Below are 18,987 nucleotides of genomic sequence, written 5' to 3'. Positions count from 1 at the left end.
CGGCGGAGGAGGAAATGACGGCGGCGGAGGATTTTGGGGGGGAATCTTCGGCGGCGGTTGGGGTGGCGGCGGCGGACATGATGGCGGTGGTGGACATGGGGGATGGGGCGGCGGTGGACATGATGGGGGTGGTGGCGGCGGCGGGGGAGGAGGAGGTGGTATTGGTGGAGGCGGCGGCGGAGGGGGTGCATTTTGATGGGGTTTAGATTATCAAGTTGGAGGAAATTATAGGGAGATATGTTAGCTCTAATTTATTTTTTCTATTTAATATATTTTTGTATTTGTTTGAGATATTAGTGTTTATATTGTATCAATTCATTTGTAAATATTCAAATTCAGTAATGAAACATTGTGCGATTTATTTATCGGAAGGTTACAAATGTATTGTTTTTTTTATTGGGAAAATAGCCATTTAAGTCATAAGGCTATGAAAATCTGGTCTATCATACAGTTTGAAATCTGCTAATTAAATCACGAAATTTCAATTTTTCAAATTTATCCCATGAGTAGTCCGCTAATTAAATCATGAAATTTCAGTTTTCTAATTTATCCCATGAGTTGTCCGCTAATTAAATCACGAATTTCAAATTTTCTAATTTATCTCATGAGTTGTCTTCTAATTAAATCACAAATTTCAATTTTTCTAATTTATCCCATGAGTTGAATTTTAGGTGGAATCTTTATTGACGGAGGTTTGATTTCAAGATGAATTGAGATTTAAACCACGAAAAAGATGCGTGTAAAATGTAAAGTGTAATTACAAGAACTTGATCTTAAAGCTAGATTGAGATTTCAATATGAATTTCAATGTAGAGATGCAAATATTCCACCTAAAATTTGACTCATGAAATAAACTAGAAAATTTGCAACTTTATAATTTAATTAGCAATTTTAAATCTTGTGAGATTGACCAGATTTTGATCGAACTTGATGATTTAAATGACTACTTAACCTTTTTTATTTAACATAAGCATGAAATGAAATTTAACCAATTTTTTATTTTCAAAATTAGTAAGTTATGTTAATGATACATAACATCGAAGTATCAATATGTTCTTGAATGAATAAAAAACAGGGTATTATTCTTCAAAACAGAGGACTTACAAAATCAAATGCAACTTTTGGTATTCGCAACCCTTCAAGCCTCAGCTGCAAGTTTTATCCGCTGGTGATGCTCGGCGACTTTATACTCCACGATCTCACGGAACAGAGCGGAGTCGAGCACACAGTCAGGCCTCCCGTACACGGCTGCTTGAATGCTCGCCATCAGTTTTGCAATCTCGCGGCCAGAGAAGCCTTCCGTCCTTCTGGCAGCTTCTCTCAGTACATCATCTGATATATCTTTTACGGTTATCTTCTGTGGCGAATTCTTAACGAAGCTGCCCCATCTTGATTCCTTATCGCCTTCGCCAGTCAGATACTTTGTCAGGTACAGCTTCAGCAATTTGAAGCGCTCGTCCTCTCGGGGAAGTGGGAACTCGATAACTTCATCAATGCGATCTGTGACAGCGCTGTCAAGATCCCCCGGCCTGTTTGTGGCAAGAACGAGAACGATATCTCTAGATTGGTCTCCAGTTCGGAAGAGCAAGGCGTTCAGTGCACTTCGCTGAGCTTCACTCATGTGCGTGTTGTTACGCCTTGAAAGGATATAAATTAAAGTTAATGAAGGAATACGAACATATAGAAACACGAACATGAGAGTCTTATCCAGTCAATGTGCATCGAGAAATTTCACTACCTTGAAAACAGGGCACTTTCTCAATCGATAGGATTGATATATCTAACTTCATTTATTTGACAAATACTTACTGGCATAGGAAAGCATCAGCCTCGTCAATAAACAGGAGTAAACCCCTCTTCGACTTTTTCGCCCAATCAAATATCTCGTGTATTTTGGTAACAGCTTGGGGACCCAACGGTGCAACATCTCCTCCAGTCATCATGGCATAATCCAAGCCCTGATAAAATAAATCTCAAATCTTTCAATAAAAACCTACTAGAATGGAGAATTTGTCACATTCCTTGTCGTACAGATAAGATATCTCTAAGACAAAAACACGAATGATTGCAATGCTAAGGAAAATACTGTACCGATCTTCTAGCTATTTCCCTTGCAACCATGGTTTTGCCAGTACCAGGAGGGCCATAAAAGAGCATGTTCCGGAATGGCGCCTGATGGATTTTCGTGTTTGAGGTAGCCCGAGCAAGATGTTCTATTCTTTTCTGCAGTGAAGGATGCAAGACAACATCTCCGAGAGCAGATTTACTTTGAGCAGCTGCTGCCCCGGCTGCAGTACTATAGCTAAGCACCTTATTGGCTACTCGAGAACCTACTCCAGACCATGGATATTTTGCCAGAGATGATTCCCGAATTAGAGATGGCTGGCCAAGAATCCTATTGACATATCCCCACATTACTCTCGCTCCTTCCCTGCGATCAAAATAGTATTGAGAGGTGAAGTGTCACTTACTGAAAAGTACTAGGGCTTTTGCACTCGAGCATAACCCAAACTATAATGTGCATATTTTAACATGATCTAGGATAAAAGTATTGTATTTCTGCGAAACGGAAGACCTGCTCTAAATTAGGTATGGGTAGCAGAAAACAAAATTCTCCTTCATCTAATACAAGCAATCATCAGTACAAATCTTCACATAAGAGACACAGGTTCAGTAGATTTGATGCGAATGAATTATCGTTGACACTTGCCAAAAGTTCAGCACAGCCATCCAGTAAGCAAATCAGTTCTATTTAAAATTGAAGTATAAACAAAAAGGAATTGCTGACCATACCTAGTGGTATAAACTCCAGCAGCTAAGGCAGTAGCTCCTCCAACAGTCATGGCCAACCTACTTCTGTCAGTCAACAGAGCCCTAAATCCCCCTGCATAAATAAATATGTTAAAGAGAATTTCTGCGACAAAATTGACAGGAATACTACTAGTAATGCAGCAACCATACAAAGAAATTCAGAGAAGAAACTTCAGCCACTATATAGCACAACCAAAGTAACCCCTAACATGCATAATAAAATCCTCATAGTTACCTGGCACAGAATTGCTCCAAGTATTGAACATTGATAATATGCAAGTTAAATTACCGCTTGAGAATAAGACCGTGCAAACTTTCTTAGAGCAGAGTATCCCCTAACATGCATGATAGAACCTCATAATCCGTTTTTGCATATTCAGAATATCTGTTAACCGATGATTAACATGGAGAAGCATAATTGCATGATCGTGGAATAAAGACATTAACAGAATACCTTGTGCTAAAAGAGAGATGGAAAAATGCAGAGTGAGGCAAATAGCAGGTGCAACCAAGAAAAGTGTATATTGAAATGTTAACTTTCAAGGGAAATTTGAATTCTCAACTAAAGGGTGTGATAAGATTATGCAAAGGAATGCCTAAAGAACAAAATTACGGTGATAAAACTGCAATCCAGGCATTAAGGTGGATTCAAACCTTCAATATGACTGAAAGTTGTGTTTATTGCAGCAAGCCACTTGTCTCTTTCACCATTTATTCTCTCCAAAAGCATCCTCCTATTATGTTCTTCAGTCAATTTTGCTTCATGAGCACGTCCTTCTGCTTCAGCCATTGCCTTCACTCTTATTGTTTCCCGCTCTATCTCAGCTCTCTCTTTCTCAGTCTGTCTTTGCTGAGCTTGAATCTGTTCTTCAGTAGCTCGTCTTGCTTGTTCTTTTCTTAAGGATGACTCCTCTTGCATCTGAACTAATTCAACATTATGGCGCCTTTGTGCTTCATGGTCTGTCTGAAGTCATGGCAGATAATAAGTTCAACTGCTTAGATTAGTGCAAAAAAATGCATATCTTTTCATATTACATTCAGGCTGCAGTTATGAGTTTACACCATGAATGAGATTAATGGCCACAGTTATAGATATACAAATCCAATATGCAAATCATTTAAGTAAAATGCTCGTTCCAGTTTCATAAATCTCCATCACATTCATCAAACAAAAAGAGATTGTTCATACCTGCATTCTCTTGCGAGTCAATTCATCTTCATATCTCATCATTTGTGCCTTACCCTGCGCCTGCTGCTGATACAGATTCCTTTGGTCTTCAGCCCATTTTCGCTGCTTTTCCTGTAGGTTGAAGTTTCCATTTAGGTCAATACATACAAGATAAAGTAACAAAACTAGCTTCACAACCAGGTATATTAACAAGGTTCGAGACCAAAAGCATGGCATATTTCTGGTTAATCATGGAAAACATCCTATGCTCAACATTTGACAACACTATGTTACGGAAAACTTTCAAGAATAAGCAGTACGATTAGATTAGAATCTCTGCGTGCACAAGAAACAACAGCATGCATTTTCCTACATTGCACAAAAACAACGATCTGAACTCCGAAGCTATTAAGTCCATTAACCTCATAACATAGAAGGACAATAACATCAAAAAAAAAATTGAGCTTGGGGCCATTACCACACTTCTATTTCATTCAAGATGAGATCAAAAATCACTAATTCAACTTTCTTAAGTTCACTTTTCATATGTAAAACACTGAATTTCCAACATCCCAAATATACAAAATATCGACTGAAGGAGCAATTTCAAATCAACTCAGAAAACAAACTAGCACTCACAATATCAGCATGAGCTTGAATAGCCTCAAAATTAGCCTTCTCTGCATCCAACTCCGCTAGCCTAGTCTGCTCCTGCTTCCTCATAATCTCAAAAACCTTCATCCCCAAAAACATCAAAACTGTCAAAAACTCAATAACCGCATTCCACAACAGAAATGACAGCAAAAACTCAAATAACAACCTGTTTGGCATGAGGAGAATTGTTAATTTCTCTAAGCGCCTTCGCGCCCCTCTCCAGCGCTTCCGGGTCAAAACTGCCCTTGGAGACTTCAACGGCGGGTGCTGGCTGAGGAGCCTCGCCCTGAACTGAACTGTCCTTCGGCGGAGCCTCCGGCTCCGGCGAGGAAGACGTAAATGGATAGAATCGGAACGGCGAATCGGCGTAGGAGAGGTTATTGGCGGCGGCAGTACACGTCGCAGCCATGGCGACCGCCGTAGCGAGCGACGAGAGCCGCGAAGCAGCCATTGATTGATTCAATTGAGCTCGAAACAGAATCAATCGACTCTGTGATTGATTGATTCTGTGAAATCAGGAAGAAATCGACATTGATTTTCTGGTAGAAATTTGGAAGGGAAGGGTTTAAGGAAGAGGCGAAATGAAGAGAGATTTGGTTAAACCCTTTGTTCATGCCTATTTTTGACACAAGTTTTATTAAATTGAAATTATATTTTATTTTTATTAGAATTTTAAATTAATTAATTTGAGTGTGACTGGATGAATGAAGTAGTAATTGAAGATTGGGAAAAATAATAACTCAATTTTAATTCTAATAAAATACTAATAATAATGATATCAATTACTAACGGGTTATCCGAATCACCCAACTTGCAGTTATCATGTTCTTATCGGGTCGATCCAACAACAACATGAAAGAATAACATAAGACTTGAAACTAACCCATTTAATTTCATGTGCGTTCAAATCGTGTTTTCATGTTCAGTCGAAAACTGTCAGCATAAATTCTCTAATCATATACTCTTATGAAAAACAAATTTACATTAGTCAAATATGAAAAATCATGTAATATAGTACATATAACAAATAATTTTAAGATATTATAAAATATAAAATTACATCGGTAAAATTTAAATAAAAATCATGAAATATACTACCATAACCAAAAAAAAGTTGGTAAATTTTAAGATTAATATACTTCTAATCCTAAACTAATTACTCATTCATTTTCATCAAGATATTATACTTAGACTTCGTTTGGCACACGAAATTATAAGTGTGGAACTAGAATTTGAGCCTTCAATTCTAAGTCCAGTGTTTGGTATCCTAAAAATACTTGGATTTGGAATTGAAAAATCATCCAATTCCACTATTTGAATTCCATATAAAAAGTAATGGAATTCCAAATACTTATAAAAACACACACACATTCACACACTCTGCGCGCCGCGCGCGCTTACACACACACACGTTGCACACATGCGTGCGCGCACACACACATGTTGCACATATGCACACATACTCATACACATATAGCATGTAGTGTGTGTATTGTGAGTGGTGTAGCGTGTGTATACACTGAGTTATGCATGTGTGTGTGTATATTTAGAAGTGTGTGTCCAATGATTGTGCAATGAATGTATTGTGTGTGCACAATTTTTCAATATCAATTTTCATTCTACTAAACGAAGAATTTGGAATTGAAGTCTAATTTAATTCCATGGAATTTCAATATAAATAATTAGGAATTTCCAAAAAAGCCATGGGCATACGATAAGACCTCTTAATTAGATGTCACAAATACAATGGTGAAGTTGTATTAATTTTGGCTTCTTCGTTCAACAATTTTAGTGGAGAAAATATTTATTGTCATAATTTTCTAACGTGTTTGTCCGTTCCTAACTAAATTTTCTAGCCAATTGCTGATCTATAAATCTAAAATTTTCCTTTTTATATGAGGATTATTATATGCATATGCAATCATATGAGATGATTTCAATAAGAGTCATGATGATTAAAAATCATTTTCTATTATTTCGTTGCGAAAATCTAACTTTGATGATTTTTAATTTATCTGAATTCGGGAATGAACATCGCCAGCAACAACACTTCAATCTAGTTTGAATATCAAAATTTTCATTTGCAAATTAGAGAAAATAAATTACAAATGCAATAAACATAAACCCCTATGTAAAATATGAATTCTCCATTCCTATCAAATCAAAACCGATAAAAAGTTACAATTTCTCTCATGATTACCAATGAATGACTCTACTTTTGAAATAACAGGAAAATTACTCACCAAGAACATAACATATGAAGAAAAATAAAATAAATGAAGTAAACGACATAACGCCATTCATGTTTTTATTTTTGTTATTCATACACAAAATGACGTATTTCTTGAAATAAATGTGTGTTTAATTCTACACAAGTCAAACTTTATATTTTGGTATTTGACATTTTTTTATCCAAGCAAATTATTATAAAAGTATCAAAAGGTTAAGGGTCTTTATTTTATTATGTGCATTTTCATAAAAATATGTGCATTTTTATTTGTAGAAAGTTGCCCTAACTCACAAGTGCAAGTACTTTTCATACTTTTGTGAGATGAAGGGAGTTTTTATTAAGAATTTGGAGATTGTGACATTTTTGTGAAAATTAAATCTCAAATTCGTTGCTAAAAAATTTGATGGCAAATTGTATATTTACCTTGTAAAATACCGAGTGCTCCATAAAATTTAATTCAAACCTTAAAATTTCTTAGCGCCTGTCAAGGGTAAATTGTATGTGTATGACAAGCATGAAAACCATAAAAATTTATTTGACAACTAAAACTTTGTTTTTATGTTAACTCTATCATATGTCCTCTCCTCTCCCTTCCTCAATTAAAAGTTAGAAGAAGAAGGAAAAAAAAGAAATAAATTGGAACACAATACTAGTGCAACAAAATTGTTGTTCTATTTGGAAGTACTCATTTACTTTTTAAAGTCGCCTATGTTTGAGTGGTGAAATAATCATTTTATCAAATAAACTAAACTATGAAACCTTATTATCAAAAAATGGAATTTACCTATTGATTTTTTGATGAAAATATTTTCATAGTCATTTTATCAAATAAATAAACAAATCTATAAATGCTCATGACTACCAAAACATGGAATTTACAAACTATTTTCCGACAAAATTATTTCATTAATTAACTTTGGTGCAAAGTACGTGCACCAATATAATTTTCTCTCTCTTTTTTTTCTAGTTTTATAGAAAACCTCGTACCACTATAATTGTATATTCATACTTATGTTATCTAATTGCTTCTTAATTGAAATATCTACACTTTTCCTCACCATCACAAAAACTATAAATTAAGTATTCCGTTACTTCGTAATAACTAGCCTATTTTTGGGGTTTTGTTTTTATTTATTTGTTTATTTTGGGAAAATAGGCAACTGTAGTAGTCCCAAATTTATTAGTGCTACAAATTTACAACAAACAAAACTAATATTAATTACAATTACGATTGCTATTGCCTATTGGTTAAACGTTCTATATCTATTAATTATACTCTTGTTACATGAAATTTGGGCCTAGAATTAGAAACATCAATTACTCCTGAGAAACTTTAAGTACTTATTTAAACAAATTTAATCCTTTTCAAATACATAGGTAAAAATAGTAAGTATACTCTTATTACATCAAATTAAGCTGTTCAAAACAAATTATGATTTTCGTTTCATACATTAATCACATTTATTTCCATAAAATTACACACCATGATTAAACTAAATCGAATTTTTATTGATTATAAATGAATTAAGAAATTTAATTAAAAATTAAAAAATCTAGTTAGAGTTAATAGATCCTATTTCAAAATGGATCCCCGGTGCATTCGGGGTGAAATAGTGGATCCCCGGTGCATTCGGGTGTGTAAATTTATCGGACCATAAAATGCGGGGAAACCATAAAATAAGGACAAGTTTGCTTGTCAGTGCGGGCTAACCCACCAATCAAGAGTGACTACAATGATACGCCGAATTTGTCGATATCTCAAAATGATACTCCCTCTGTCTGGCGATCTTTATGTGTCGTTTTTGGACATTTTTCGATACTCCAAAATAGTGCGTAAAATCCACATTTTTGTCGAATACAAATTAACTCTTCATCGGTTTTATCAATACCAAAACACTATTTTCAAAATGCATTTAAATTGGTAGAATATATTTTTTTACAATTAGTAGTATATATACCGTGTAGTATGACTATATGCGCGCTAAAAACAAATTTTGGGTTAAGAATTTATTACTTTTTGTTATAAAAAGTGATGGGTTAATACAGATTGGTGTGAGCTGTTACATTTGTGTGTTTGATAGCATTAAGGAAATTTGAATTAATAACAACCTTCCCATCTTCCCATCCATTTTTTTTGTTTCTCATTCTTATATTTCACTTACATTTTTCATCCATTTAAATTTCTTATGCTTTGGTTCAAGTTCAAAACTATCAATTGAAATCCACTATATTCAACTAAAATATTTTTAATTTTAGTTTGCAATGGTGTATTTGAAAATGGAGTGCTATAGAAGTGGACTTCATCAGTTCATTGGGAGTGGTATAGTAAATTTTATTTACTCAATAAATATTTTAAAAATAATGTTTACATAAGCAGATTAAAGTCAGAAGAAAATTCCAAATTACGGATAACTGACTGAAGCCGTTATATTGGCTTGACAACCTACTTTTTAAACGGAATTCAAGGCTTTGCCGGTGAGATAAAGTAAACACATATGTAACATTTAATTTGAAAAAACCTATACATACATGTTTACATATACATATAATTTGATATCTTAAATCAAGTAGAAATTGCACTCTACTAGAGTAAAATAGGAGAGACAATTAAGGTCTTACTGTTTCATAAAAGTGTTTCTATTTTAAGAAATGAATCAGATCGAGCGATATTTAAATAAAAAAACTAAAAAACTTATGTAGAAGATAAAATTTTACAATTATCGTCACATATAACTAGCACGATATGCACATTGTCACAAAAGTCGTTACTTTACACGAGTTTTTATTAAAAATGCGCTGCAACTTGTAAATGCATACGTGTGATTGATTCGGAATCGACTATAGCTCCCATGCGTCCTTAACATTTTAGTCATGAAACCGTTATTCGCACCAACTATATACACAACTATACTGAAAATCGGCGAAATTCTTGGAAATGGATATATTCACCCGTCCATAAACAATAATCCTATTTTTTTTTGAGTCGCCCATAAAAATTAGTCATTTTGCAATTTTAACCACATGAACAATTGTTTTTTCTCTTTATCATTTTTTATAATTTATCAGTTTTGTATTAAAACTCGTATAGCTGATTGGCAGAACTATTTTGCAATTGACTATACAATATAATATTGATTGAAAATATAAAAGGCCAAGTACATTAATGCAATCCTACACAATCCTACACATATAATGTATATTCAATGAAATACAAGTTGAAAATGGGGGATGAGCTCTCACAAAAGGTGATTATTAATGAGGAGATGAGCCACAATTTATATTTTAGTGAGAGGTTAAACCAAGGTAAAAAAAATTGTGTAGGAAAGAGACAATCTCAGCTACAAAGCCCTCACGGCAACCTAGTCCACGTATATGGCCGCATGCACCTCTCTCACCAAACGCATTTACGCTCCCACACACATATAGACCACACTCACTCTCTCATTTCACTCACTCACTCACTCACTCACTCACTCACTCACTCACTCACTCTCTCTCTCATCTCTCTCACTCTCTCCCTCTCCTGATCTGTCCAATGGCTCCAAGAAAAAGAGAGTCCGGTGCCTCCTCTTGGTTGGAGATCGGAAGCGGTGTCCATGGGGAAAAGAATGAGGCTGCAGCCGCGGCCGTGAGCACTGAGGGCGAGGAGCGGCGCCAGGAGCCGCCGGAGGAGAAACCCCCGAAGGAGGAGGAGGCGGACCCCAGCAACTTCCAGCTCCCGTACCCAAGGCCGCGGATGCGGTGGACAGTCGAGCTGCACGACCAGTTTGTCAAGGCTGTTGACGAACTGGGTGGCGCGAACAGTAATTTTTACTTTTTTTCTCTCTCTCTTACTTTCTGTTAAGTAAGCAGGAATAAAGACCGGTAGAAGCTATGTTTTTTAAAAAATATTGAAAAAATATTTTTTAAGTGATCCAGATCTTTATCCTGCAAGAGTAGAAGCTATGTTTTTTTTTAAAATTGAAAATATAATTTGAAGTGATTCAGATCTTTGACAAGGGTTTTGTAAAAGAGGAAAATTGGAAATGAAGCTTTTATAGTAATTTTACTTTGCTCTCTACTTTTATGTGATGTGACTGTTTTTTAAAATTTATTTGAGAATATATAATTTAAGTGATTCAGAGACTTCTGAACGATGATCTACATAAATCTGAAAATTCTGAAAATAAGAAAAATTGCGCCTTCGCCACTACATTTATGTCATTGCTGGTGTGTAATAATTTTTTTTGTTAAAACTTGTTTTTAATATATTTATGTGTGAAGATTGTTGATTTAGTTTGGAAGGCTAATTTTTTTTTTTTGTTGAAATAATTGGGAAATTTGTTTCAATTTTTTGCAGGAGCTACACCTAAACTAATCCATGCCTTGATGAAAGTTGAAGGGATAACTCTCTTCCACCTAAAGAGCCATTTGCAGGTTTTATATGCTCATTTTTATAATTTTCTATGTTCTTATCTTTATATTTACTACTCTAGCTGGATTACATACTATAATACATAAGTCTTGTGTGTATTAAAAACATTAATGAGTACCATGATTTTTTCACACAATTTTGCACAAAATGCAAATGATTGCAACGATTTCACACTATATGATGGATATAAGTAATTAATGTTGTATTGAGTTACTTAACATAGCAACTTATTAAAATTTACAATTTTTGTTACTTTACTTTTGAAATCATAAATATATATATATTTTTTATTTTGGTATAAATTGATACAGAAATATAGGCTTGGAAAGACTGGAAGGAGGCTCGGGAGAAAGGATCTGTTACCTCCCAACTATTGTAAGTTCATAATATTTACAACTTTTTTATTATCATCACCCATTTCCAATTTATAACACAATTTTGAAATCTTGATGTAAAAAACATTTACATGAATTTTGTGCAGTGTATAATATCAGTCTATTTTTAGTCAAATTTAAGTAGAAGACAAAAATACATGTGCACTAACTGTATATGTGCAACAATCATTGTGCGAGTATTTTCCTGAAAACCAGATCTATTTTAATCATGTATGATTTTGTTCGATATCATAAACCACAAAGATTCAATTGACTATATTCTTGACAGTTTTTAAAAATTTTGTGATGCAAACCAAAAATCAATTAAATAAATTTATGTTATTATTATTAATAATATTATTTGTTTGGACTAATTAGTTGAAAGAACAGACATGGTGCCACCAGTGAACCAGCAGCAAGCTGATGAACCTTCCGTTCAAAGCGCATTTAACGTGAACGGGTAACGACGTTTTACTTTATTCCTTCTATTTAATCTCGATTTGTTCGGGATAAGATTCGATGCTCCACTTTTTGTATCTCGTTGACTCGTTCTGTACAATTTTATTTCTTTTTAATTTCAATTTTATATGTGTTAGTCGAATTTCGTATTTATTATCAAGAGTTTATTACATCAAACTATGGTATATAACTAATTCTTGTTACTTATAGTTTTCAAAAATACCATTTTTTAAAAAAATAATTGGTTATTTAAACATCGATACCATTTTTGATATCGATAATGGTTTACTGAATCTAATCCCCGATCGCTCAATCCTAATGATCCTCATGTTTGGTATATGCAGGGATGAGGCGCTTAGCGATCTCCATCTAATGGTCGAGGTACTACACCCCTTATCTATGTTTTCGAATAATTTATCAAGATAACTATGAAGTCGGATTAAATTTCGGTCTATTTCGCAATTTTCAAAATAAGTAAGAAAAACTATAAAGTTTGGATTCGTTCGCAATCCAAATTTTATTTATGTATATTCACAATTTAACACTACTATTTTCACCAGCCTCAGAAGACTGCATCGCCGCCGCCGACAGGAACAGAACTACCACCGGCACTGGGACCACTACCGGCACTAGGACCACTACCAGCACTACCGGCACCAGCACCGGCGATAAACAGTGTCAAATACGAGGATGAAGTGGGACCTCCTCTGCTGCCTCTCTTTCCGGCGAGTGGGTCCACGATGGAGTGGCCGGAATTCAACCAAGGCGGAGCACGAAGAGCGCTCGAAAACCCCCCAACCATGGATGACTACCTCAACTACTCTTCCGACTTCACCAATCCCTCCTTCAACACCTTCTTCGACGACGTCGCCACCCTCCCCACCCCCAACCCGGACTTCTTCACCGCGCCGCCTACTTTTCCCTAAAGTTGTCCGTGGCCGTGTCTGTGTCCGTGTTTATGTTTATTTTTATTTCATCGGCATTTAAACTCAAACTCATAATTAGCCTTTTGTTGCTTGTCATATGGAAAGATTTACATATGTGGAATTGATAATGCTACAAAGATTGAAATAAAAGTAGTCTCATTTCACAATTCACAAAATAAATTATAGCAAAGCTTAGTGAAACTTGAGGCTGGTGAGGACATTGTTGTTCACCGGGTCGGCCAGATGATCCAGGAGGTTCTGGTACGGGCCGACCCCGGTGACCAAAGCCTGGACAAAGTAGCCCAGGATTGCCAGCATGGCTAGCCTTCCGTTCTTCACTTCCTTCAGCTTCAAGTCATTCAAGGACTTTTCGTCCTTCCCGAACCCTAAGGGGTTGAAGAAGGGGCCGCCAGGGTAGGCTGGGTTGCCTGAACCCCCAAGCCCCTTCTCCAGCCCCAGGAAGTACTGCTTCCCCATGGAGCCCGGATTGTACCAGTCCTGTAACCTCCTGTGCTCCGCGAACCCCATGAGCGCCATCTCAAGGACGAACAAGGTGTAGTTGTCGGCCCAGTAGTTGTAGGTCCCGGCCGGGGGAATCACTCCTGTCTGGAACCACGGAAGGGCGGTTTCCTGAGGGATCAGGCCGGCCTTGCCGAGGATCTCGGGAGCAATTGACCCGGCCGCCCCAAGCATGGCGAAACGCCCGTTGATGATCTCGCCGTAGGCTAGCCATTTGGGCTCGATGAACCCTCCGGTGCCTTCCGGGTCCGACAGGCCCAACGGGTCGAACCCGTAGTCGCCGGGGAGGCTGCAAGAAATATTGAGTAGTTCTTGCCTTGATTAGTAACTTCAACTCAACATTCATCATATTATAACATATGATGGATTAATCTATGGATTATACTTTATTACTAGGGTCTATGGTAAATTGGACCTTTACTAGTATTCAATAGGTGCGGTCACGGAAATTTATTTATGTATAAGCTATATATATATATATATTCTAAATTTGGAATTCGGAATTCGGAATTTAAAGACAATAATTTTTCTAATTTTTGCAATTAAATATGGATTTTTGCACAACGATGCACACAAAATATCGAAAATTTGAAAATCGCACCTTCCATCCAAGTAGGAGAGGCTTTGTTGGGATGCGAACCAGAGTTGGCGGTTAGCTCCTTGCTGAAAATTCGACATACGAAAAGTCGTGGTGAGACGTGATTGATAAAATCGTGTTCGTGTCAGTGGTCGTGTTGACTTACCTTGACGGGAGGAGTGGAAGCGGCCTTGACGAGGAAGGAAACTTTCCTCGAGGAGCGGAGGGGCGTTGCGCCAAGGATTTGCCTTGCGAGCTCGGCGGAGGTGGAGATGGATGAAGAAGAGAGCAATGCTTGTGTAGCCATTTTTGGGATTGGAAATTGATGAAGAAACAGCTACAAGCAACGGGAATTTAGTAGCACAATCACAAGCATCTCAAGCCTCAAATATGGCCACAGAGATTTTTGTGGGCCCTAAAAAATGTGGTTGCTATAGACATGAGATAGAGTTGGGATTTTGGGATCAAATGGGAGTGTCACAACTGGCATATGATTTTGATAATAGTAGATATTATTTGGATTTCACCTCGTTATTTAGACTCAATAGTCTATTGGGTATGGAAAATGAAAATACTTTCATCTGATCTATTTTTTTTCTTTAAATTTGTGGTTGATATGAAAAGAGTTTGATATTCTCTAATTTGTCTTGAAATAATTCACTCAAAACAAATCTTGAAATAAGTCTTGAAATAGTTCACTTAAAATAACTCAAGATGATAATATATGTCAAAACAAATACGATATGTCAATAAAACCATAGTGTTTTAATTATATCATTATATTTTATGTAACACTCAAAATATAATGACATCATTTAGTCAAAAATAATTTCGTTTTGTTATCATGTTATATTTAATTTTTCTATATTACATTCAATTTTAGCCATTATGGATAGTTAAGAAAAAAAAAAAAACTTAGTATAATTTTATTTCAATTTATTTACAGAAATCAATGAAAATTAGTAATTTAAATCGAATTATTTCTAAAAAAATACAATATTTATTTTCTGTGAATAATTAATGTACTCCATATATTTTTTAGCATTAAAGGGTTTGAAAAGGCCACACGCCCACACCTTTGGTCCTTATACAATATTTTCTGTTAAGCAGGCCCAGTCAAATTTTGTTTGATGAGGCCCAATCAAATCTTATAAAAATATGGGGTTACAATTTTTTTTAACTTAAAATTAACTGATAACATCAATAAATAATGAGATATTGACATCTAATTTCATGAAATTTTAAAAAAGTTGGGTTTTTCCCACGAACTTTAAAATTGACAAATAATATCACGAACTTTACCCTAAGTTTGTTTTTTCCCACGAATGAAAAAAATTCATGTTATATTAATAGATTGAAGAACAATTTTGAGGGTGTGCTTCAAGAAAAACTATCTTCAAAAATTGAAAAATCTGAAGCTCTCAAAATTGTTGTCGAGAAATTATGAAAAAAAATCCGTATCATAATATTATTTGTGGGAATTTTTTCATTAGTGAAAAATAACAAACTGGGGGTAAAGTTCGTTATATTATTTGTCAATTTCAAAGTTCATGGGAAATATCCAACTTTATAAAAATTTGCATGATATTAGATACCAATATCCCATAAATAATTAATGGATTCGAGTGAACTGTGAATAATCAAACTCATTCTTCCTACACTTCTGTAGGAGTTTAGTACTAATACATCATCTCTTGTGTCTACCAACAAGAAAGTCACATATGTTTGCTACCTTCAACATATTCAGAGAGTTATTGAATTACATATGAATATAATATTAGCGCATCTATCTCTTAATAAAAACATATCATTAGCTGAAAAATTAAACATTTTATAAATAAAGATCTAGTAAAATAAAAATTATAGGGCCCCTATTACATAAATAAAGAAGCAAAATCTTTGAAAGTACATGAATCCAGGATATATGTTGCCTAATAAAAACTTAATGACTTAACATTGGGAATCCCCATAGCTGCAAGCGAGAGAAAGCTTGGGATATAAGTGACGATGTTGTAAAATTTAGAGTCACATCGGTCAAGAAGACCATTGCTCACAAGGCATTCATTAGTGTTTTTGTTGTAGGTAAATACTTGATTATCTGTATTCACGGCAAAAAACAAGTCACCATTTGCAAAAGCTTTGAGCGGGAAAACAACTTCTCCTATTTGTGGTCGTTCGATCGTATATGCCTTTACCCAAGAATTCGTATCCCCGTAGATGTTCATCGACCAGATGACGATAAAGGGATATTTTATACTATTGCATAGACATAGCCGATCCTCCAAAACACATAGCTGATAGTCGCCTCTCACACACATCCAATTTCTATTATGTTCATTACTATTGTCACGAGGAGGAAGAGAAAAACTTGTAAAGAGCTCGGTTTCAAGATCAAAGCAACAAACAACAATACTCTTCTCCAAATCTGACCAGCGAATATGCCAATTAGATGCCAACCCTAATGCCAACCAGTGAAGATTTCCATTAAAAAATACTCCAACATTATTCCGAGACACTATAGAGCCGCATGTTGGCGCTACTGCAATGCTTCTCCAACACCCTCCTCCTCTTCCTAGAGTGTATACATGATACGACCTATGATTTTGATTACCGCATAAAATCTTGTATTGTCCACTTATTTTGCTCACTCCAAATCCAGTTATGCATATACCTAAAGGAAGACGAGGAAGCTCGATATATTCACTTGTAAATGGATTGCATACGAAGAGAATATCATCATATCCATCCCAGGCTAAAAGCAAACCATTAGCCGAACCAACTACCAAACGTTCAAGACGAGGAAGAGAGAAATAGTATTGATTTTGAGGAGGCGCGAATTGGTAAAGTGGCTTGCAGGCCTCATCGCAGACGGCAAACCCCATGTCTCGATGAACGAAAGCCAGGCCTGGTTGCGGAGTACACAACATCTCAAAGTCACCACTTTTTATCAAATTGCGCCATGATTTGCAAACACAATTGCACCTCATAATGCATCTAATCGGAAGTCTTCTAAGGATCTCTATCGTCATCTCTTGCGGTAGATTTGTCAACAATTTTTTCTTCTTCATCTCATACTCAGAATTACCGATCTTCATCACTAACAATAACAATAACAATAACAACAATTGCAGTAGTTTTGGATTATGAAAGAAATATCAGAATGTAAAGGATTAGCAGATGAAGAGAGAAATATTATTATAATCGATTAATCGAAGGGAGACGATGTAAATCATGTTAAGTAAATCTCTTTGTTACTCTACACATCAATTTAGTATCTCTTAGGATTTTGACGAATCCTTTATAAATTTTGAGACATTCCTTGTTAAATTTTATGAAATATTCCTTGTTAAAATTTTGTATATTTACATTACCATAATTAATTTAATTTCCATATATTAATATTTTTACCTAAATTGTGTTTAATATCAAATTAACTAAGAATGTTTATCTCATATATCTTCTATATTCCAATATTCCAGCCAATGCTTTATTATAGCTTGCGTATATTTTCATCATATAAATAAAGTGTTGTGATATTTAATTATATGTGCGATTATTAAGATTCAATTATTGTCAATCGAAACATATTGCATAAATAAATTCCAGCCAATGCTTTATTATAGCTTGCGTATATTTTCATCATATAAATAAAGTGTTGTGATATTTAATTATTTGTGCGATTATTAAGATTCAATTATTGTCAATCGAAACATATTGCATAAATAAATTCCAGCCAATGCTTTATTATAGCTTGCGTATATTTTCATCATATAAATAAAGTGTTGTGATATTTAATTATTTGTGCGATTATTAAGATTCAATTATTGTCAATCGAAACATATTGCATAAATAAAGGGCAGTGATAAATTAACAAAAATTGTATATACAAAATTGGACATTTTAGACATTTTACATCTATAATTACATTAATGACGATTAATTAGTTTGTATATCACATATTTACCCTTTCGTAACTATTTTAGGGAAAAATTAAGTTTGTTAACTAAATAACTACAGATTTAGGAAAGTATTAAGTAGTTCTATCTTAAAGCTACATAATTACAGATAGATCAAAACTAAAAAGATGGATTCATCACATTTTTCATCATACATTTAATAAAATCTTGGGTAAGTAATTAGACAGACTCAACTTTTAAATGCTACAGTATTATACAATAAAATTTTATTGAATAAATTGACATATAAAATTTTAGTCACTAAAAGAACGTCACATAATGTATTTAAATATTTAGGATTATCATTCAACTAATTATAATTTATTATTTCAATTTTCAGTATTCTAACTAAGTAAAGATTATTATTTTGATTTATTTATAATAAAAATAAAGTAAATAATAATAGTTATTCAAAAAACTAACTATTTCTTTGTTAAATGGAATAGTAGCGAAATTATAAATTATAAATATAACTACTTGTAAATATACTTAATTAATTAGTATTGTCATCCAACTAATTAAATATCATCACATCGATTTCCTTGAATACTATACGTTTTGACTCAAAAATTATGAAATGAATACAACAATAAAAAATAAATTAAAACAAACACTCATTCGATCAAACTATTTTAATAATATTAAATAATTTTTAAAATTGTAAATTATGAACAACCACATATATCTACACTTAATTTTATAATACTAACATTAAACTAACTGATAATCATTAATTCAATATCTTGACGCAAAATCATGAAATAAAAATAAATTTGATATATAAGTAATAAAAATAAATTAAAACAATAGTAGGAGCATTAATTATTATTCACATCCAAATATTTTATTATTCAACAATTTTAAATGCGAATTATAAAAATAGCCATATATATATATAC

General features: G+C 34.3%; 3 protein-coding genes across 3 annotated transcripts; all 3 read right to left on the bottom strand.

Annotated features, from left to right (window-relative positions):
* Positions 1–978: 978 nt before the first annotated feature.
* Positions 979–5,219, bottom strand: LOC125197531 (ATPase family AAA domain-containing protein 3C-like). Its single transcript, XM_048096288.1, has 8 exons — positions 4,800–5,219; positions 4,619–4,714; positions 4,001–4,111; positions 3,466–3,775; positions 2,794–2,884; positions 2,092–2,431; positions 1,810–1,958; positions 979–1,637 (listed from the first exon to the last, which is right to left on the bottom strand). Exons 1-8 carry the CDS (start codon positions 5,082–5,084, stop codon positions 1,139–1,141), a joined length of 1,881 nt encoding a protein of 626 aa, XP_047952245.1. The 5' UTR covers positions 5,085–5,219; the 3' UTR covers positions 979–1,138.
* Positions 5,220–13,175: 7,956 nt separating this feature from the next.
* Positions 13,176–14,491, bottom strand: LOC125197095 (chlorophyll a-b binding protein 8, chloroplastic). The gene is made up of 3 exons (XM_048095799.1): positions 14,299–14,491; positions 14,157–14,218; positions 13,176–13,844 (listed from the first exon to the last, which is right to left on the bottom strand). The coding sequence occupies exons 1-3, from the start codon at positions 14,437–14,439 to the stop codon at positions 13,229–13,231; spliced, it is 819 nt and encodes a 272-aa protein (XP_047951756.1). The 5' UTR covers positions 14,440–14,491; the 3' UTR covers positions 13,176–13,228.
* A 1,572-nt stretch (positions 14,492–16,063) lies between these two features.
* LOC125195488 (putative F-box/kelch-repeat protein At3g22730) lies at positions 16,064–17,014 on the bottom strand. Its single transcript, XM_048093633.1, has one exon. It carries the CDS (start codon positions 17,012–17,014, stop codon positions 16,064–16,066), a length of 951 nt encoding a protein of 316 aa, XP_047949590.1.
* Positions 17,015–18,987: the final 1,973 nt, after the last annotated feature.

This window comes from Salvia hispanica, chromosome 6 (genome assembly GCF_023119035.1).
Source record: "Salvia hispanica cultivar TCC Black 2014 chromosome 6, UniMelb_Shisp_WGS_1.0, whole genome shotgun sequence".
In the NCBI taxonomy this organism is placed as follows: domain Eukaryota; kingdom Viridiplantae; phylum Streptophyta; class Magnoliopsida; order Lamiales; family Lamiaceae; genus Salvia; species Salvia hispanica.
The sequence above is the reverse complement of the archived record's forward strand: the minus strand, read 5'-3'. Positions and strand labels throughout refer to the sequence as shown.

Excerpts from the sequence above, each read along its gene's own strand:
- LOC125197531 (XM_048096288.1), bottom strand. The coding sequence starts at position 5,084 with ATGGCTGCTTCGCGGCTCTCGTCGCTCGCTACGGCGGTCGCCATGGCT. Across the intron at positions 4,112-4,618 it reads TTCAAGCTCATGCTGATATT|GAAAAGCAGCGAAAATGGGC; the intron begins GTGAGTGCTAGT and ends TTCAACCTACAG. Across the intron at positions 1,638-1,809 it reads GCTGATGCTTTCCTATGCCA|GCGTAACAACACGCACATGA; the intron begins GTAAGTATTTGT and ends TATCCTTTCAAG.
- LOC125197095 (XM_048095799.1), bottom strand. The coding sequence starts at position 14,439 with ATGGCTACACAAGCATTGCTCTCTTCTTCATCCATCTCCACCTCCGCC. Across the intron at positions 14,219-14,298 it reads CTTCCACTCCTCCCGTCAAG|CAAGGAGCTAACCGCCAACT; the intron begins GTAAGTCAACAC and ends TCGAATTTTCAG. Across the intron at positions 13,845-14,156 it reads CTCTCCTACTTGGATGGAAG|CCTCCCCGGCGACTACGGGT; the intron begins GTGCGATTTTCA and ends TATTTCTTGCAG.
- LOC125195488 (XM_048093633.1), bottom strand. The coding sequence starts at position 17,014 with ATGGGGTTTGCCGTCTGCGATGAGGCCTGCAAGCCACTTTACCAATTC.